At 37.8% G+C, this 15,390-nt stretch overlaps 2 protein-coding genes across 2 annotated transcripts in view; both read right to left on the bottom strand.

Moving 5' to 3' along the window:
• Positions 1-1,775: 1,775 nt before the first annotated feature.
• Positions 1,776-4,924, bottom strand: psmb1 (proteasome 20S subunit beta 1). The gene is made up of 6 exons (XM_029460301.1): positions 4,716-4,924; positions 4,266-4,373; positions 3,531-3,612; positions 2,822-2,951; positions 2,506-2,612; positions 1,776-2,401 (listed from the first exon to the last, which is right to left on the bottom strand). The coding sequence occupies exons 1-6, from the start codon at positions 4,814-4,816 to the stop codon at positions 2,216-2,218; spliced, it is 714 nt and encodes a 237-aa protein (XP_029316161.1). The 5' UTR covers positions 4,817-4,924; the 3' UTR covers positions 1,776-2,215.
• Positions 4,925-5,372: 448 nt separating this feature from the next.
• phf10 (PHD finger protein 10) overlaps positions 5,373-15,390 on the bottom strand; it is a 10,932-nt gene continuing 914 nt past the window's right edge. Inside the window, exons 2-12 of the mRNA XM_029456183.1 lie at positions 15,191-15,300; positions 14,403-14,533; positions 14,020-14,103; positions 13,581-13,705; positions 13,300-13,449; positions 13,062-13,171; positions 12,786-12,933; positions 11,721-11,873; positions 7,870-7,978; positions 7,002-7,190; positions 5,373-6,692 (exon numbers count right to left, since the gene is read on the bottom strand). Of these exons, the coding sequence (XP_029312043.1) occupies positions 6,595-6,692; positions 7,002-7,190; positions 7,870-7,978; positions 11,721-11,873; positions 12,786-12,933; positions 13,062-13,171; positions 13,300-13,449; positions 13,581-13,705; positions 14,020-14,103; positions 14,403-14,533; positions 15,191-15,300 (1,407 nt within the window). The 3' untranslated portion in view covers positions 5,373-6,594. The remainder of the gene's footprint in view (positions 6,693-7,001; positions 7,191-7,869; positions 7,979-11,720; positions 11,874-12,785; positions 12,934-13,061; positions 13,172-13,299; positions 13,450-13,580; positions 13,706-14,019; positions 14,104-14,402; positions 14,534-15,190; positions 15,301-15,390) is intronic.

Raw genomic sequence — 15,390 nt, 5'->3', positions numbered from 1 at the left:
GTATATTGTTTCAGTTGTTAAAATAGAGAACTATCAACCTACTTTACCATTTAATATCAGTGCATTATGACCACTTGCACAACACCAGAGCTGTGGAACTGGGACATCAAAAAGGAATGCAGCTTTAGATTAAAATAAATAAAGTGTATCCAACACGTAAAAGGCAACAAAACAGTCACTGATATAAGAAAGACTGAAACCTTAATGTGGTATTGGTACATGGCAACAATTACAGATGCTGTACCAAACTATCGCATTCTTATCAAGGTTTTGTTGCTCCCTCCGGATATACATCTACTAAAGTCCCATAGTTCTTTAACCCTATACTTTTCCCAGTTCAATCATCCCAGAATATTTTCATATGCAACAATTTCCATAATTAGTTCCCTCCACATTTTCAGTAGGAGTTTGACGCTCTTCCCAATATCTTGTGTGACCTGTAATCTTAGAACCATCCAGGCAGTTATCTAAATTTTACATTTTCTAAACCGTCACTACAGTTTTGTCCCTAAAGAGACATAACTTTGGTAATCTGGGCAGTTTAGCAGCCATCATTAATGGTAATAGTTTCAACAGTTTCTTTCTGCTATGACAAGTCAGGTCGGCAGTGAGAGAAGCCTGCAGTCTATAGAAGTAATGAGGATGTGTGTGTGTGTGTGTGTGGTTTAATCAAGGACACAATGTGATGTATATGGTATGTTTGTTAGTGAGATAATCTGCTGTACTATGTGGTAAAGACACCTGAACCCCTGGGGATATGCATGAAGGAATAAATGAATGTCGAGCAGTGGTGGTCCTCAATCACTGTTCAGGGGCTGTTGTATGCAAGCAGGTGGTTTATTTGCTGTTAATTCACCCTGCATGTCAGCTCCCGATAATATGAGCAGAGACTCTTCCCGAGGACTAGAACAATGTGTAAATTGACAACAAAAACTATCAAACCAAATAATGACAGACTAGTACTGGCCAAAAAAGAAAGATAATTGCCAGTGTTTTATTATAAACTCCCATCATCTCCCACCAGGTTTATTAAATGTAGCTGCAACACAACAGAAGAGAAGACATTCTGTGAGTGTTTCTCATATCTAATGTCCAAATGAAAAGTTGGTGGAACAAACTCTATACCTCATGAAGTGGTTTGTGTTGTTGAGCAAATGTGGGAAGTCAACAGGTGGTTTCTCACTCCTCTACAGCGGCCTAAATAAATCCTGCTGCAGTTAGTTTTCACAACATGGAAAATCATGATAGAAATTAAACCTCTATAGCAACTAAGCGATAACATAATGAATCATTTTTACATTTGCTGCAAATTGTTAAAAAAATGAAGTAACTGCACTAATCTCATGTAGGAAGCTCAAGTGTTATGCAAGTCTGGCAGGACTTAGTTTACTTACTTGATAAACTCTAAAGTTTCAGAATGATTGTATTAATTTCCTATTATGCAGAAACAAATTGAGCTAAAATATTGAAATCATCTGAGACACTTGTAGTTTTCAAGAACTTTAAAGTCTTTGCACAAAACGTCAGATCACTGGTGTGTATACTGTCCATCAGTCACACCAATGTAAAATAAAACTGTCCACCTGATGAATACATTTATAGTATAACAGGTCAGTGTGTTGCTTCTGTTGTATAAAGACTTACGAAATGTTTTCCTGAACAAAGATGAATGTCTTTCAGGAGGAAGTAGTAATACATCACATTTTTAATGAGACAACATTAAGCTACCCAAGATGGAGTGTTCATGTGTGAAAGACATGCAATGAACAAGACCCTATTTTTTAATTCTTTACATTTATTAAGAATGTAAAAAGAACAGCAGAGTATGTATCCTTCCAAAACATAATGCAGAATCCAAACAGAGGGAGAGTCTAGACGGATCGAGTGGAGAGTTCCTTGAGTCTCAGAACAGGAATGCTGATCTAGAATCAGCTAAAACAAATACAAATGATGTAATGATAACAGAAACTGAAGGGGATAACTGTGGAAAGCAGGAGAAAAGTGTCCATTTTGAACAATGTAAATTGTGAGTGGATATAAAAAAATGGAAAATCCTCTCCTCCAGATTAAGCCCGACCTAAGAGGCCACTTGAAGCAAATTCTGGATCAACACTCCGATTTTAAGAAACTTGTTGTAAAGGGGCCAAAAACCAACAGGAGAATGTGGAAAGAACAGACCAAAGAGAAAAGCAGAGGAAGAGGAACATATCCCTCCTCAATCCTTCCTCAGTGGAACAGTCTCTTCTTTGATGCCTTCCTTAGTGATGATGCAGACTCGAAGGGCATCTCCGGTGTAGACATCTCTCTCTGCGGCCGAAATGAAAACATCTTTGACCAGCTGAACTGCCTTTTCCTTAGTCAGAGGAACTTGCTGCACACCCTCCATGTTCTTGAAACCAATCTGTGGAGAGACGTGTTGGAAAGAGAGACAGACATGAATGCACCTTGTACAGAGTCTGCATACCTGATGAACTAATCAGGGAAACAAGAGTGTGTGTTATTTACCTGGTTGTCCAGAAGTGGCTGTAGCATGGCACTTGCTGATCCTCCGGCCTTGTAGGTGTCTCTCTGGTAGGAGCCCACCGGATCAAAACTGTACACTGCTCCCTTACCTAAATTACAAAAACATGAAATATATATTTTAAGGTTATTACAAAGAACATAGTGAAGCTTCACACAATTTCCAACAAAAATAACAAACCTGCTGAGCGATACAATGACAACAAGCTTTTTAAATGTATTTACTTACACAATCCAATGCATATGTATTTGAAAACAATACATTCACTCATCTTAATGTCGACAGCATTTAAGTACTGACCTTGTTCATCCAGTCCTCCGATGATGTTGTAGACGTAGTAGGGGAAGAACCTCCTGCCGTACAGGATGGTGGACAACATGGCTGCGATGGCGCCACTGGTCATTGTCTTATTGTTCGAATGTTTGTACATCTGAGAGGTGGAAGGAACAATAGTTCATGTTAGTAACAATTAAGTAACCTGTGACCTCTTCTGTAAGTCTCGTGAGGATGAAGAACTCAAAACAATCAAAACTTAAAGACAGGTAAAAAGGACGACATACTCTTAGTTTACTGTGGTGAACACCATTAGAGATAGATATTAAAAACAAAAACACATTAGAATAAGGCATCATGGCAACTCTGTCTTGGACTGAAGAGTAATTATACACATCACATAGATGCAAGGCTATCAGAAAACAGCGTCAATAAGGAAAAAAGGTAACACCTGCACACTTACTCCATGCCACAAAAGTTTATTAATGGCTATGTTTCAGTCAGAATTCTGACCTAAAGAAGATCAAAGTAGGATCGAAACGTATCCATTAATTACCTTTTGTGGCATGGTGTGAGTGTGTGGGCAGAACCTTTTTCCTTATTATCTCTGTCATAGACTCCACTACAACAACGCTGGTATGCAAGCAGAGACAGGACAGTAAGCAGAGTCAGCAGAATTTGATAATTTTAGGATGAGACTAAAGAGAGTGAAACTAAAAAACTAGCACTGGCCCACCTTTAGTCTGGCATCAATGATTTTAGTCAGAGTCAGGCAGTCGCCATGGAAACCACTGCAGCCAATGACGGTTGTGTCTGTCCTGTGAGGGGCAGGAGAAGCAGAACAATTAGTAACAGTCAAGAGTAACATATTGTTCAAATGGCCACAATTCATGTAGCAATGCCAATATATTACAGCTCCAGATACCAACTGGTGCTAAGCTGAGGGGCACCAAGCAGGAACCTACTACACTCCCCATCTTAAAAGTGTCCCATAAAAGCACCGATGAGAGAGCCTTCTGTTTTACTGCAAATTAAATGGCAAGCTCTCTTAGCATTTAAAATTAAAGATCTATCTCTTTAATATGGCTTTTATTTGGAGTAATATTAGAGCCTTGGTTATTTAGATTTAATAATTGGTTTTGACATTATGTTTTCTATCACTGGTGTTTATTTGTATTTTATTCTTTTGACTTTTGTGTATTTTTAACATTTTATTGTTGTACCTTGGGCTGCATGTTTGTATGAATATATATAAATAAATAAAGTTGAGTTAAAAGATTATCAGAGCAGCGCTGCAGTGACTTCAGTTGTTTCACTCGAAATTTAACTGATAATGGATTTTTATGAATTTACACTGGATAATAAAAGTAGAAGGTAAAGGGGAATTTTAGATTTAAATTTAAGCTGGTGTCTTAATACTGCCGATCTTTCATTAGTTTACACTGCAGGACAAGTGACAATGCAAACTTACAGCTTGTAGCATTTTGGTGAGTCCCGGCTGTGGATTGAGTATCCTTCACTCAGCCTGGTGTCTGAGGCTACAATGGCGAAGTCTTCCCCAGCAACAGCTAGTACGGTTCTGAAAATAAACAAAAACACAACACAGGCTAGTTAATTCATCTTAAAAACTACCTCACTGAAGAGGAAAATGTACGTTACTGTTGTCCCTTGCTAACAGAAGCTACCGTTTCGAAAATGAAACTGTCATATTAGCTGATCTTACCCTTTCAAATATACTTATCTTATCTTTATTTTATCTGTTGTAGACGCAAACTATGTTCTAGTCACACACTTTTCATCAACTTCACCTTTGTTTAGTTTCATATCGTTTGCTAAGATGGTTAGCTAGTTAGCATATTGCAGTTGGATGTAAACGTTAGCTAGCAGGCTAACCAGCTAGCAGTTGAAAAGTCACACTCACCCTCCGTTGAAAGAGTATGGTGAGAACCGGTGCTCTACTGGACCAGCATAATGGTAATCTCTCATCTTCCCAGGGTCTTGAAGCGTAAGAGAAGAAAGCATTTTTATGTGTTCAAGATTCAGTCCGGTAAACTCGCTGTATCACTGCAATATGGCAGCCTCTTCTTTTACTGTCATGTCATTCGCGTGTTCACATGCAATCTGAACGACAGCGCCCCCTCAGGCTGTTTGATGTAGAGCAGGAGCCACAGACAATACTGTATTTAATCTGAGTGAGACCAGTGTTATAAGTATCCAGATTATCTCTCATGTCACTATCAAAAACAGATACCAATTTATAAATTTGATTCATAAATAATATTAGATTTTTTGTTTTGTATCAATTCTATTGTGTTATTTATCATATGAATGCCTTTAGTTCCTGGTGTTAAGAAATTAGATAAAATATTGTGAAATTAGTGGATACCTATTAACTGTGTTTCATGGTTGGGCTGCGTATATGATACAGTTTTAAAGCTGTATCCAATAAATAAAATGTAGGAATAAAAATGACTTTAAAATGTATATTTGTAATGCATACGCAGTACTCAGTGCACTAAACATTGTTTTGCTTTTTGGTATCAAAACTGGGATTCAATTAAAGACGGTACACAATATGTAAGGGATGAACACAAGTCTTTTTAAGTAGTTTTTATTTTTTTAAAACACTTCAGAATTCAGTGACTATGACATTATTAGCAACAAATGTTTCTTAAACAACCTGCCTACTGAGGGACAATACAAAATAGAGAAAATAATTTCAAAAAATAAGAAAGATCTTTCAAGCCGACTGCAAAAATATCAGTTGACTAATCATAGTTGATGGATGTATAACTTCAATGTAATTACAGTGAGTGGTTACATTTTTGTAATATAATAATTATTATTGAGTGGATGGTTGAAAACTAAATCAATACATGTAAAGTGAGCACTTGGTTTTAGTAATCAAGACTCACATAAATACTTACTGCAGCCATGAAGTCTACCACAGACAGTGTCTATTACATTTCCTTACACAGATTCACTAGCACCATGTCATTACAGACAATACTTTGTTTAAATAAGATTGCTCTTTACTGGCCTGCCTCGTTAAATAAATGTTAATTAAACAAAAAAAAATACAAAAATACAAAACCATACAAAAATGTTGTTTGAAAGTAAAAAGAATTACATCACTGAGCTTTTGATTGGTTCAGTAGTACCGCATGAAAAGCACCATTTGTTCACCTGAAACAAATTTCCCAATGCAGAAATGTTGGGAGACAGAAACCACAAGATTAATCAGTTTAATGAAGTAGGAATGCACTGACTGTTAGTGGTTAGCAGAGTGGTACATTTGGATGGATTTGATTATTAAATATGTATGACGTCTGGAGTTCACTCAATCTATACCATTACTGAACAGAGTTGCTAAAGTTAATGTCTAATCTGGGTATTTATTGAGCATGTACATTTAAGGGAATAATCACACACATTGTTTAAAGTTTAATTTGGAGATGGAAAGTAAGACTTCTGTGTTTCTAAACGGAGTATAAATCAAATAATAGGTTTGTTTTCTAGTGTCAGCCTTTATATTTACAGACCTGTCAATCAATAAAGACTAACAGCAGGTTAAGATCTTGTGTTCGCTCGTGTGGATCATTTGTATTTGGTAGGAGGGCTACACTTTTGTTTATTATAAGATCACAGTGATCTGATGTTTTTTTATTTATAGATTCTGCAAATGATGAAACAAATGACATAATGTGCATTTGTGTAAATTTTGGTCATGGTATTGTCCAAATTTTAGAATTTTGAAATTATTAATTTGGTCAAGGTATTGTGGTTAATGTCGCTGTCGATCATTTTTGAGCTGACTTGGACTTCTTAGGTGTTTTGGCTCCTCCCTTCTTCTTGGGTGTGGTGAAATCTTTGTCGCAAACCTCACATACCCAAAGACCTGAGGAGACAGAGAGAATTCATTCATTACTAAAAAAGACAAACAAAAATACAACTCCACATTTAAAAAAAAAAAAGCAAATGTCTGTTTGTCCAGTCCCTGAGGGAAATGGCAATCAAGCCTATCGTTCAAATCAACCATCAAGCGGTTGTGTAATAATCCAGGTCATTAACCTAAACTAAACAGAAAATAAGTTGTGAAAAATAGAAGAAAGAATTTATTTCCGCCAGCTGTCATGACACTTGCAGATTAAAACTGAACTACAGTGTGTGTGTGTGTGTGTGCGTGTGCGTGTGTTCATCCACTCACCGGTAGGTATGGAGTCCATGCCTACGCAGAACGTGTGGTATCCTCGGTCACATTTGTCACAGAACATCATCTCGTCCTCATGGTGGGGCTGCTGACACACGGTGCACGTCTTACACTCCATACACTGCCAGCGGTACGTCTGGATCACCCCCACCAGGTCCTTGCTCATGTCCAAGCAGGAGGGGTGGCCTAATGAGTATACACATGCACAGAAGCCAACATGCATACAGAGAAGCCACACAGAAATGAATACAAAGAGGCATACGCACAGACAAACAAAAGGAAGCAGGTGAGACAACAACACAAGACACAAATACAGAAATAATGTTAACAGGCATGTTGTTGTAACTGCCTGGTGAATATATAAATAAACACTAAATGTGCCAACATGTTTGATACAGCCTTCAGATGAATAACTTTACAGACATTCTTTTGAACCACTAATGTCTTTGTAATCGCAGACACAGTGTAAATCATTTGAAGTGACTTATATACAAATTACTTTTAACTACACAAGTTTAACCGTCTAAATGTAAACACTCACAGAATATAAACAAGGCAGTATAAACACTTGCCTGAAAGTTTAAAAATTGCTTATGCACAATGAAATGAAGTTGACTGGTGGTACAATGGACAACTGAACATTTCACTGGTGACAAGAGATGAGTCAATGATAATCTCTTCAATCCTCTGTTAATCTTATGTACCACTGATGTCAGAGGGACTTATGATTTCTGCTGTTAATCATTTTATTCTAAAGAGGCTCATTTACACAAAAACAAATACACTTGTGCTAATGTTGTATATATAAAAAATAATATATATAAAAACAGGGAACTGTCCTTTAAAATTAACAGTGTGAACTTACCGCTGTTATCACATTGGGAGCAGTGAATGAGAGCCTCTGGTTTGCCCCTCTTGTTGGCCTCTTTACCCTTCTGGCAAATGCCACATATAGCATTGGGAATGACCTTAGGCTGCAAGGGCAGAATAATGCTATAAAAACCATGTGTATCCTGTAGTCACGGACAATATAGTAATTCAACAAATGTTTAATGCCTGGAGAAAAGAAAAAAAAGATCTTGACTAACAAAATCTTTTTCTACTTTTGGGCACACAATACATGAATCACCTGAACACAAATCACATCACCTGGTAACAAAGCTGCCATCCAACTAAGTTTGATGGTTTTGAATGTTACCGATGTAGTTCTTTGTAGTTTTTGTGTGTCTTTGTGGCAAAGAGCATCCCCAGGTTACTGGGCCTCAGAGCACTCAACAGAATTATTCACAAGAGTATCACACCAGGACATTAAAATACATCTCAGGGTACAAATACAAGAAAGGCGTACTCGTATCTTACTGACCCTCTTCTCTTGTATGCATGTTGCATCTGTGATCTACAGCAGCTTTATTGTCACTGTAGTCAAGTGGTAGCACATTGACTTTAAAGATCTTTCAATTGCCTTCTATGCAATGTACCTTTCAGTTTAACAGGGGTCAGAGAGGAAATATAAGGAGTCTTGGGGACATTTAATTCAGGATGTTACACAGGTGAGCAGGGAAACATGTAACACTTCTAAAACGTTAACAGCTATACATGAAGCTACATAATGAAAACATGGAAGATAGTATTACAGTTGGACTGCAACAGCTTTAACTTAAAGGGAAATTGGTATTTTTCAACCAAGCTGCCGGCTGCAGTGTTCTCGCTGAATACTGGAGCAATGTTTGGTCTGGACCATTGTTTTCCCTATTAGTCACGTAGACACAAAAATGTGGGGAAATTGGGTCAAGGTTTCCCTTCAAGTCTCCCTTCAACAAGTTATCTGTGCAATTTAAGTGTATAAAAATGTATGTGCTTAGGTCAGTTTGTTTTTCGGCAGTCCTTAGACACAGTAGTATCCCCAAAATTAACTAAATCTGTTTTACAAAATTAACTCCTTCATTAAAATGTCCCCTGACAGGAAGTGAGCAGTGAGTAAACAGACATAGGTACAAAACTATGGGTCAGTAAAGGACATGGTTTTGGTAATGATTAATATCCACGACTAGAAACACAGCAGAGAACTAATCTAATAGACAGACAGCAGCAAGAAAGGGAAATAAGAAAAAAAGGTAGAGCTGGACACAGCACCTTGTGTACATTTTCATACATACTCAGTATGCATATATGAAAATATATACTCTATCAATATTTAAATTTTAAAATTCAACAGTTCATACCTATGGCCTCGCTGCATAAGGGAAATCATTGGTGAAAGGAACGCCCCTATTGCTATTGTGCACATGAAATGCTTACATTACAAGCAGTGTCCAGCCAACATGTTGTTGAGTCCAATGATTCTACTTGATGCCTTCACAGTCAAAATATCTCTTCAGTGGAAACATCCACACAAAAAAATTGAACATGAGCAGTTCATAAGGTTCAAACCTGTTTTATTCTAAATTAGGTCAACACAAGAAATGCTGTATTTTATGCACATAAAAGAAAAACACTCTCAGAGAACTCACTTTCAGGCATGTTTGCTTTTATATAATCTCGTATACTATGGAGTCATATAGCTCTAAACATTACGTATAATTCAGACACAGAGGCATACATACTGAGACACAGTTACGTGGGAACTTCATACTGGCGGACCACACAGACTTTAGATCAGTGGATCGTATGACTTAAACATCATGTCTTTACTTTTATTGCGATTTCTGTTATGTAAATAAGTGATAAGGTAATGCTAACCTGTTAACTATGTGTGTGAGACTGAACTCTACTCAACCTTGCAACTCGTAATGATAACCAGGCACTCATCAATATCATTCCCTCTTGCAATGTGTCTGACATATAGAATAACAAAACTTTCTAAACTCTCTGAGTATCAGTCCAGCACATTCTCAGGTAGACTCATATATGTTTTATCTCCATAATATCTCATCTGTGTATAAGCCACAGAAAGACTGTGCAGCTTTCAGAGTGATTCATTTCCTGGAATCATTAACCTGAACATAAATTAATCAGCTAGCGGCATGCAACACTGACTCAAGGATTTGCTGTCACATGTGGTGCCTTTTGTGGAGACATAAAAGTAATTTAGAAATCAGTAAACCGTTCATCTACTGGGATTTCCTGAAAAAGGGGAAAAAAATAGATGAAAAAGCTACCACTGAAAAGGAGACTGGTACATTTGAGCTTTACAGGCATTTTTACTTTTGCCGATTTACCAGCGCTACAGAATTATGGATAATACTTGACTTCTGTATAGGACTTTTTTTTTTTTTTTCAAATATAGAAAAGCCTGAAAGCCATTTCATCTCTCGGTCCGTTTGTACTTATCACGAATTGATACAGTACACGGACATTATGTTACTGACTAGATCTAATATATTCTGGCTACCAACATGCCATGCCATGTTTGTGGGCTAAAATACATATTCAAAATGATTTGATGAATAAAAGGTCAAGTCAAACTTAAACACACTGAAACGGTTTTAAATAGACACTAAAAAGAAGGACCATGCCCACACCACAAAGCTGAGCTGAACTCAACTGGACTGTCCTACTCTCATTAATGGTAACATACCAGCATATTTTAGGTTTTGGAAATGTTCTTCTGCAAGGTTGAGGATTGGAAAAATGAAACATAAACCAATGTGCACAGGAGCACAATGGGTTGTAGGAAACAAGTGGTACACTAACATAATACTATTTTTCCCATTAACAGTCCTTTGAATATTAAATTCAAGGCATTTATTTAAAATCAGAACCAAAGACATGCCATGATGCCATGGTGTTAAAGGTCAGCTGGTGTGGGGCTTGTCCAGACAGACAACAGACTACTTCTAGCTCAGCTCAGCAACAGTGTGAACAATGTCAGCATGTCCTCATCTCTCCAAGATGACATTATAAGGACAGATAAACCTCATGTCAAACAACTGTCTGATGCTTTTTAACAGATTAACAGTGCAACACATAGAGTATAAACAAAGCATATTACCAATACACACTTAAAACATTAGGGTTAAGTGCAATCTACACTTCAGATATAAATGTTAAAATTCTCTAGTGTTAACATCAACAACTTTTTTTAAAAGCAACCACGATTTCTATGTGGTTTATACTTTATATATCAGAGTAACAAAAAGACTTTTCTTTTTAAAAAAGAAAGAGGGAAACTAGCAGCCAAAAAATCCACTTACTTGTCTAGGAAGTATCTTTTTTTTTTTTTGAGGACAGACAAGAGGTATATTGAAGACAATCAAAAGGAACAACTTTTAAAAGTTAGTTTGTCTTCACTGAAAAACCCAAAAAGTGCAGTGAAAAAGAAACAAGTGCACTGTTTCTTTTAAAATGTTCTTATTGCTCACAGTCTGGTACAAAGAGAAAAAAAAGTCACGTGGCAATCATAAAAACAAAAACTGAAGACAGGACCCCCAGAGTGTGTGTGTGTGTGTGTGTGTGTGTGTGTGTGTGTGTGTGTGTGTGTGTGTGTGTGTGTGTGTGTGTGTGTGTGTGTGTGTGTGTGTGTGTGTGTGTGTGTGTGTGTCAGGTTGTCCCAGCTGAAAAGCTGACAAACTGTAGAAGCCGGAGAACAAAGTGAAGAAAGCTAGGTAGAGGTGGCGGGATGGATGGAGGGAGGAAGTGGTGGTAGAAAGAGGAGGAGGGGGTAGAAAAGTGCTGCTGCTGTTGTTGGAGAAGAAGTCAGGTGCTTTTGTCCTCTACCTTGTACCCTGGGGTGGCTTTGTGGGAGGCAGAATGGCGCTGGCTGCCGTCTTTGCCCGGCGTGGATGTCCTGTCTTTGGCCTTGGACTTGTGGCCCGGTCTACCTCCTCCCTCCTGGCTCTCCACATCTGATGTGTTGCCTGAGGAACTGTCCTGTGGTGAAACAGAAGAGGAGGGAGGAAGAGTGAAGGACAAGGGGGTTAAGAGTGATGTATAAATCAACAATGTATTGCACTTATATTGGTTTGGCTTATTTGTAGCTAATAGTTGAATTTGTATCCTATTGTTTCTGTGTGTTGCACTTTTCTTTGTCTTATTTGAAGCTAGTGTTCTGCACTTAAAGGATTTCCCCTATTTGAAGCTGATGTACTTGCAAGATTCTTGCTGTCCGGAGTTGTATCCTCATGATTGTTTGCTCTTCTTGGAAGTCGCTTTGGACAAAAACGTCAGCGAAATTAAATGTAATGTAATTGATTCTGACATGGGGACCTGGAAGCCATCATTTAGTTGCTTGTTTAGTTGTATAATAGACTTCTATCTTTAACCCTTGTGCCTTACTTTAAAAAAGTTAAACTGATGATAAAACATTATATATTAATATTATTAACAACTTTCACCGAGTTAAATCTTTTAAATAAAACATAACAGTTGAAAATGGCTCAATCTGGTGGAAATAGTAATTTATTTGAAGCCGGGGCTCTAGATTGAAAGGCTGATATAATAGAATGCATGATTTTATGATGTAATGGCTATGGGATCAAAGAATGTGCTTTTAATGGGTTTCAATGGTGACACTATTGGTGAGTTTTTGCATTTTTGGTAACACAGTTTATTATAGACTTATAATAGAATCTGAGGTTTAATTTTCTAAAATTCTAAAGAAAACTCACACCCGTACCAAAATGTATGCCATATGCATTAACAGTGCCAAAATAAATGAAAAATTTAAATGCCAGAAACGTCCTTCGTCGGGCTCAAGGGTAAAGCATCTGTACCACTAATCCAGGATGGATGACATGACACAGATAGGCTACTAGAGTAGTTGTACAAAGCCTAATGTCTTACAGATGAGTTCTTGTTCTTTTTGTCACCCTTGCCATCCTCCGCATCATCTGAGTCTGGTTCTGAGTCCAGCGCAGGGAGCTCTGGATCCAGCGGAGGCTCAAACAGAGATGTGTTCAATGGCAAGTATCGCAGCTCATTGGGAGAGTACCTGTCGTGCGCACAATGAACAAAACATTCAGCAGAGTAATAAATAATACAGGCCGACAACCTATCCAGAAAACACAGTTTCACTCAGAAGAATCCAGAAGAGGCAAAAACCTTTATCTAAGTGTGTACCTTTTGTAGTATTCTTGGAACTGTCCTGGTATGAGAGCCACAGGGTAAGGCCCTGTCCTTGTCAGATCTGGAGCCAGCACCTTGAACCTGCCCTGGGGCACCTGAATAATCTGAGAGAACAACCAACAAAAACAAAAATGTATGTCAAAGATTCTGAAGTTACACAAATCCCAATTCTGAATCCCATCCTGTAGAATCTCGGTTGACAAAATGATCAGTTTTTCCAGGTTGGACTTACATGTGTCTGGAGGTCAAAGTAAGCTCTCCTCTCTTCCATACGCTCCCTGTTGAAGTTACTGTTGAACTCTGCAGCTTTTTTAGCTGCCTTCTTAATGTACTCGGGAACCTTGCTGGCCTCCACTTTCTGAGGGTTCTGCGTCTGCATTTGCTACGGAAGACAGACAAAGACTGTTAGATATGGATATGGACACATGGAGGACTTTCGTGATTCAATACTGTAAAATAAAATGTCACAGTAATCATCAGCCCTGGGATAACTTTTTTAGTTTGTATACTTACAGCGTACTCTTTAGCTATTCTCTGCCGTTCTCTCTCCTGCAGTATGACTGAATACTCTGAGTGTTTGATGGGATACTCTTTTATCATCATATCTATCACCTCGTCACTACGCAGAGCTGTCAGACCTGGAACAAACAAATGATACCCTTTGACTACATCAAGCACGATCAAATGTTATGAATAAAGTACATTTTACAAATAATGTTACAGACTCTTTGCACTCCAACTGCATTGTGTTACGAGAAGTCAAACAATTATTTTGATTTTCACCTTTATTTGACCGAAGACAGTGTAGAAATGGGGAAGAGAGGGGAATGACATGTAACAAAGTTCCCAAGGCCGGAATCAAACCCGGTTGTATGGCATGCGCTGTAAGCATTCGGCTACCAAGGCACTCAGGAGTTAAACAATTAAATCTGGTGTTATGTGTGGTTCCTACCCAGAGTACACTGTGTTTCAGTAATGACGTTCTGTTCACGCAGGTAAAGCTTCTCTTTGTGGCACAAGTCTCTTCTCTCCATATCTACAGTGTGAAACAGAAACAACATCACTGTTCGAGGAACAGCTTCATTCTTCATCAGGCCCGAACATGAGTGAAGAAGTGTCATTACAGCAGTATGATAACAAACAACTATGCAAAGCAAATACTAGGGAAGCCAGTGTACCCTTTTTCAATGCCTATACTTGTATTGTTACTGTGTTATTCCTGTAATAATACTTGTAAATGAACAAGTATAATTCTAATCAATAGTATTATAGTATAAAATCAATAGTATTTTTGAGAGAAAAGAGTAGCACTTTAGATATTTGCTTCAGTTTTACCAGGGTACTTTCTTTTGAAGGATGTGACTCCCAGATACTCGCTGACCTGCTCCTGCAGCATGTAATACTCTCCTGTGTCATCTGAAGGCCACTTGTACTCTGTCAGGTTCTCTGCTGGGAAATATGTCGGGCTGGAAGAGGGGAGGAGGGACAAGAGGGGTTGAGGAGGAAAACTCTTTAAAAAGATAGGTCTTTACTGGTATTTCTTTCAGAGGGTTCTCAGCTGGGATAGCTAATTTACCAAAAATCACACAGAAAGCTATGAGGAAATTGTATCTTAAAATTAAAGTATGTAAAAGGGGAACACATGAGACAGAAGAGGACTAAAGTTATTGGGGGGGTGTAACGATCAATCAACGATCCAGCAATACCGATGCAGAGTGAAAACATTGATGCACATCATGTTTAACATCCATGTCATTTTTTCTTAAAGAATTTTTAATTTAAAAGCCTGGAAGAGCCCAGTAATAAATTGTCAAATTACATTAATAATTTATTTTTTGTGAATTGATAAAAATATCTTCTCATATTGATCGCAAGACCCCGAATTAAATCTAATCTAAATTGTATCGTGGAATACTTTGTGATATCAGTAAATATTGTATCGTTGTCCAAGAAATGTATGTACTATTGGATCATATGAAACATACGAGTTGTTACAAATACATTACACATTGTAAAGTATATGATAACAACAATGCATTGAGAGCCCTTAAGTTACCAGCACTGCTTAAAAAACCCTTGCAATGCCAATTTATTGTTACATGCCAAGTATCAAGCCAACCTACCCAAGGTCTTGACTGGAGGTGTCGAAGCTTCGAGAGCTGTCCCCTGAACAGACTCTCCTTCTCTTCGGAGGCTGGCTGCCATCATTGGACTCCTCTTCTATTACATCTTCCTACAGAGGAAAATAAAAACACAATTTTTGATATATATTTAACAATAATATAATTTATAATAACTTATGTGAAAGCCATGATAGTCTTAA

This window comes from Cottoperca gobio, chromosome 3 (genome assembly GCF_900634415.1).
Source record: "Cottoperca gobio chromosome 3, fCotGob3.1, whole genome shotgun sequence".
Taxonomy (NCBI): Eukaryota; Metazoa; Chordata; class Actinopteri; order Perciformes; family Bovichtidae; genus Cottoperca; species Cottoperca gobio.
This window is presented reverse-complemented; position numbering and strand designations above follow the sequence as displayed.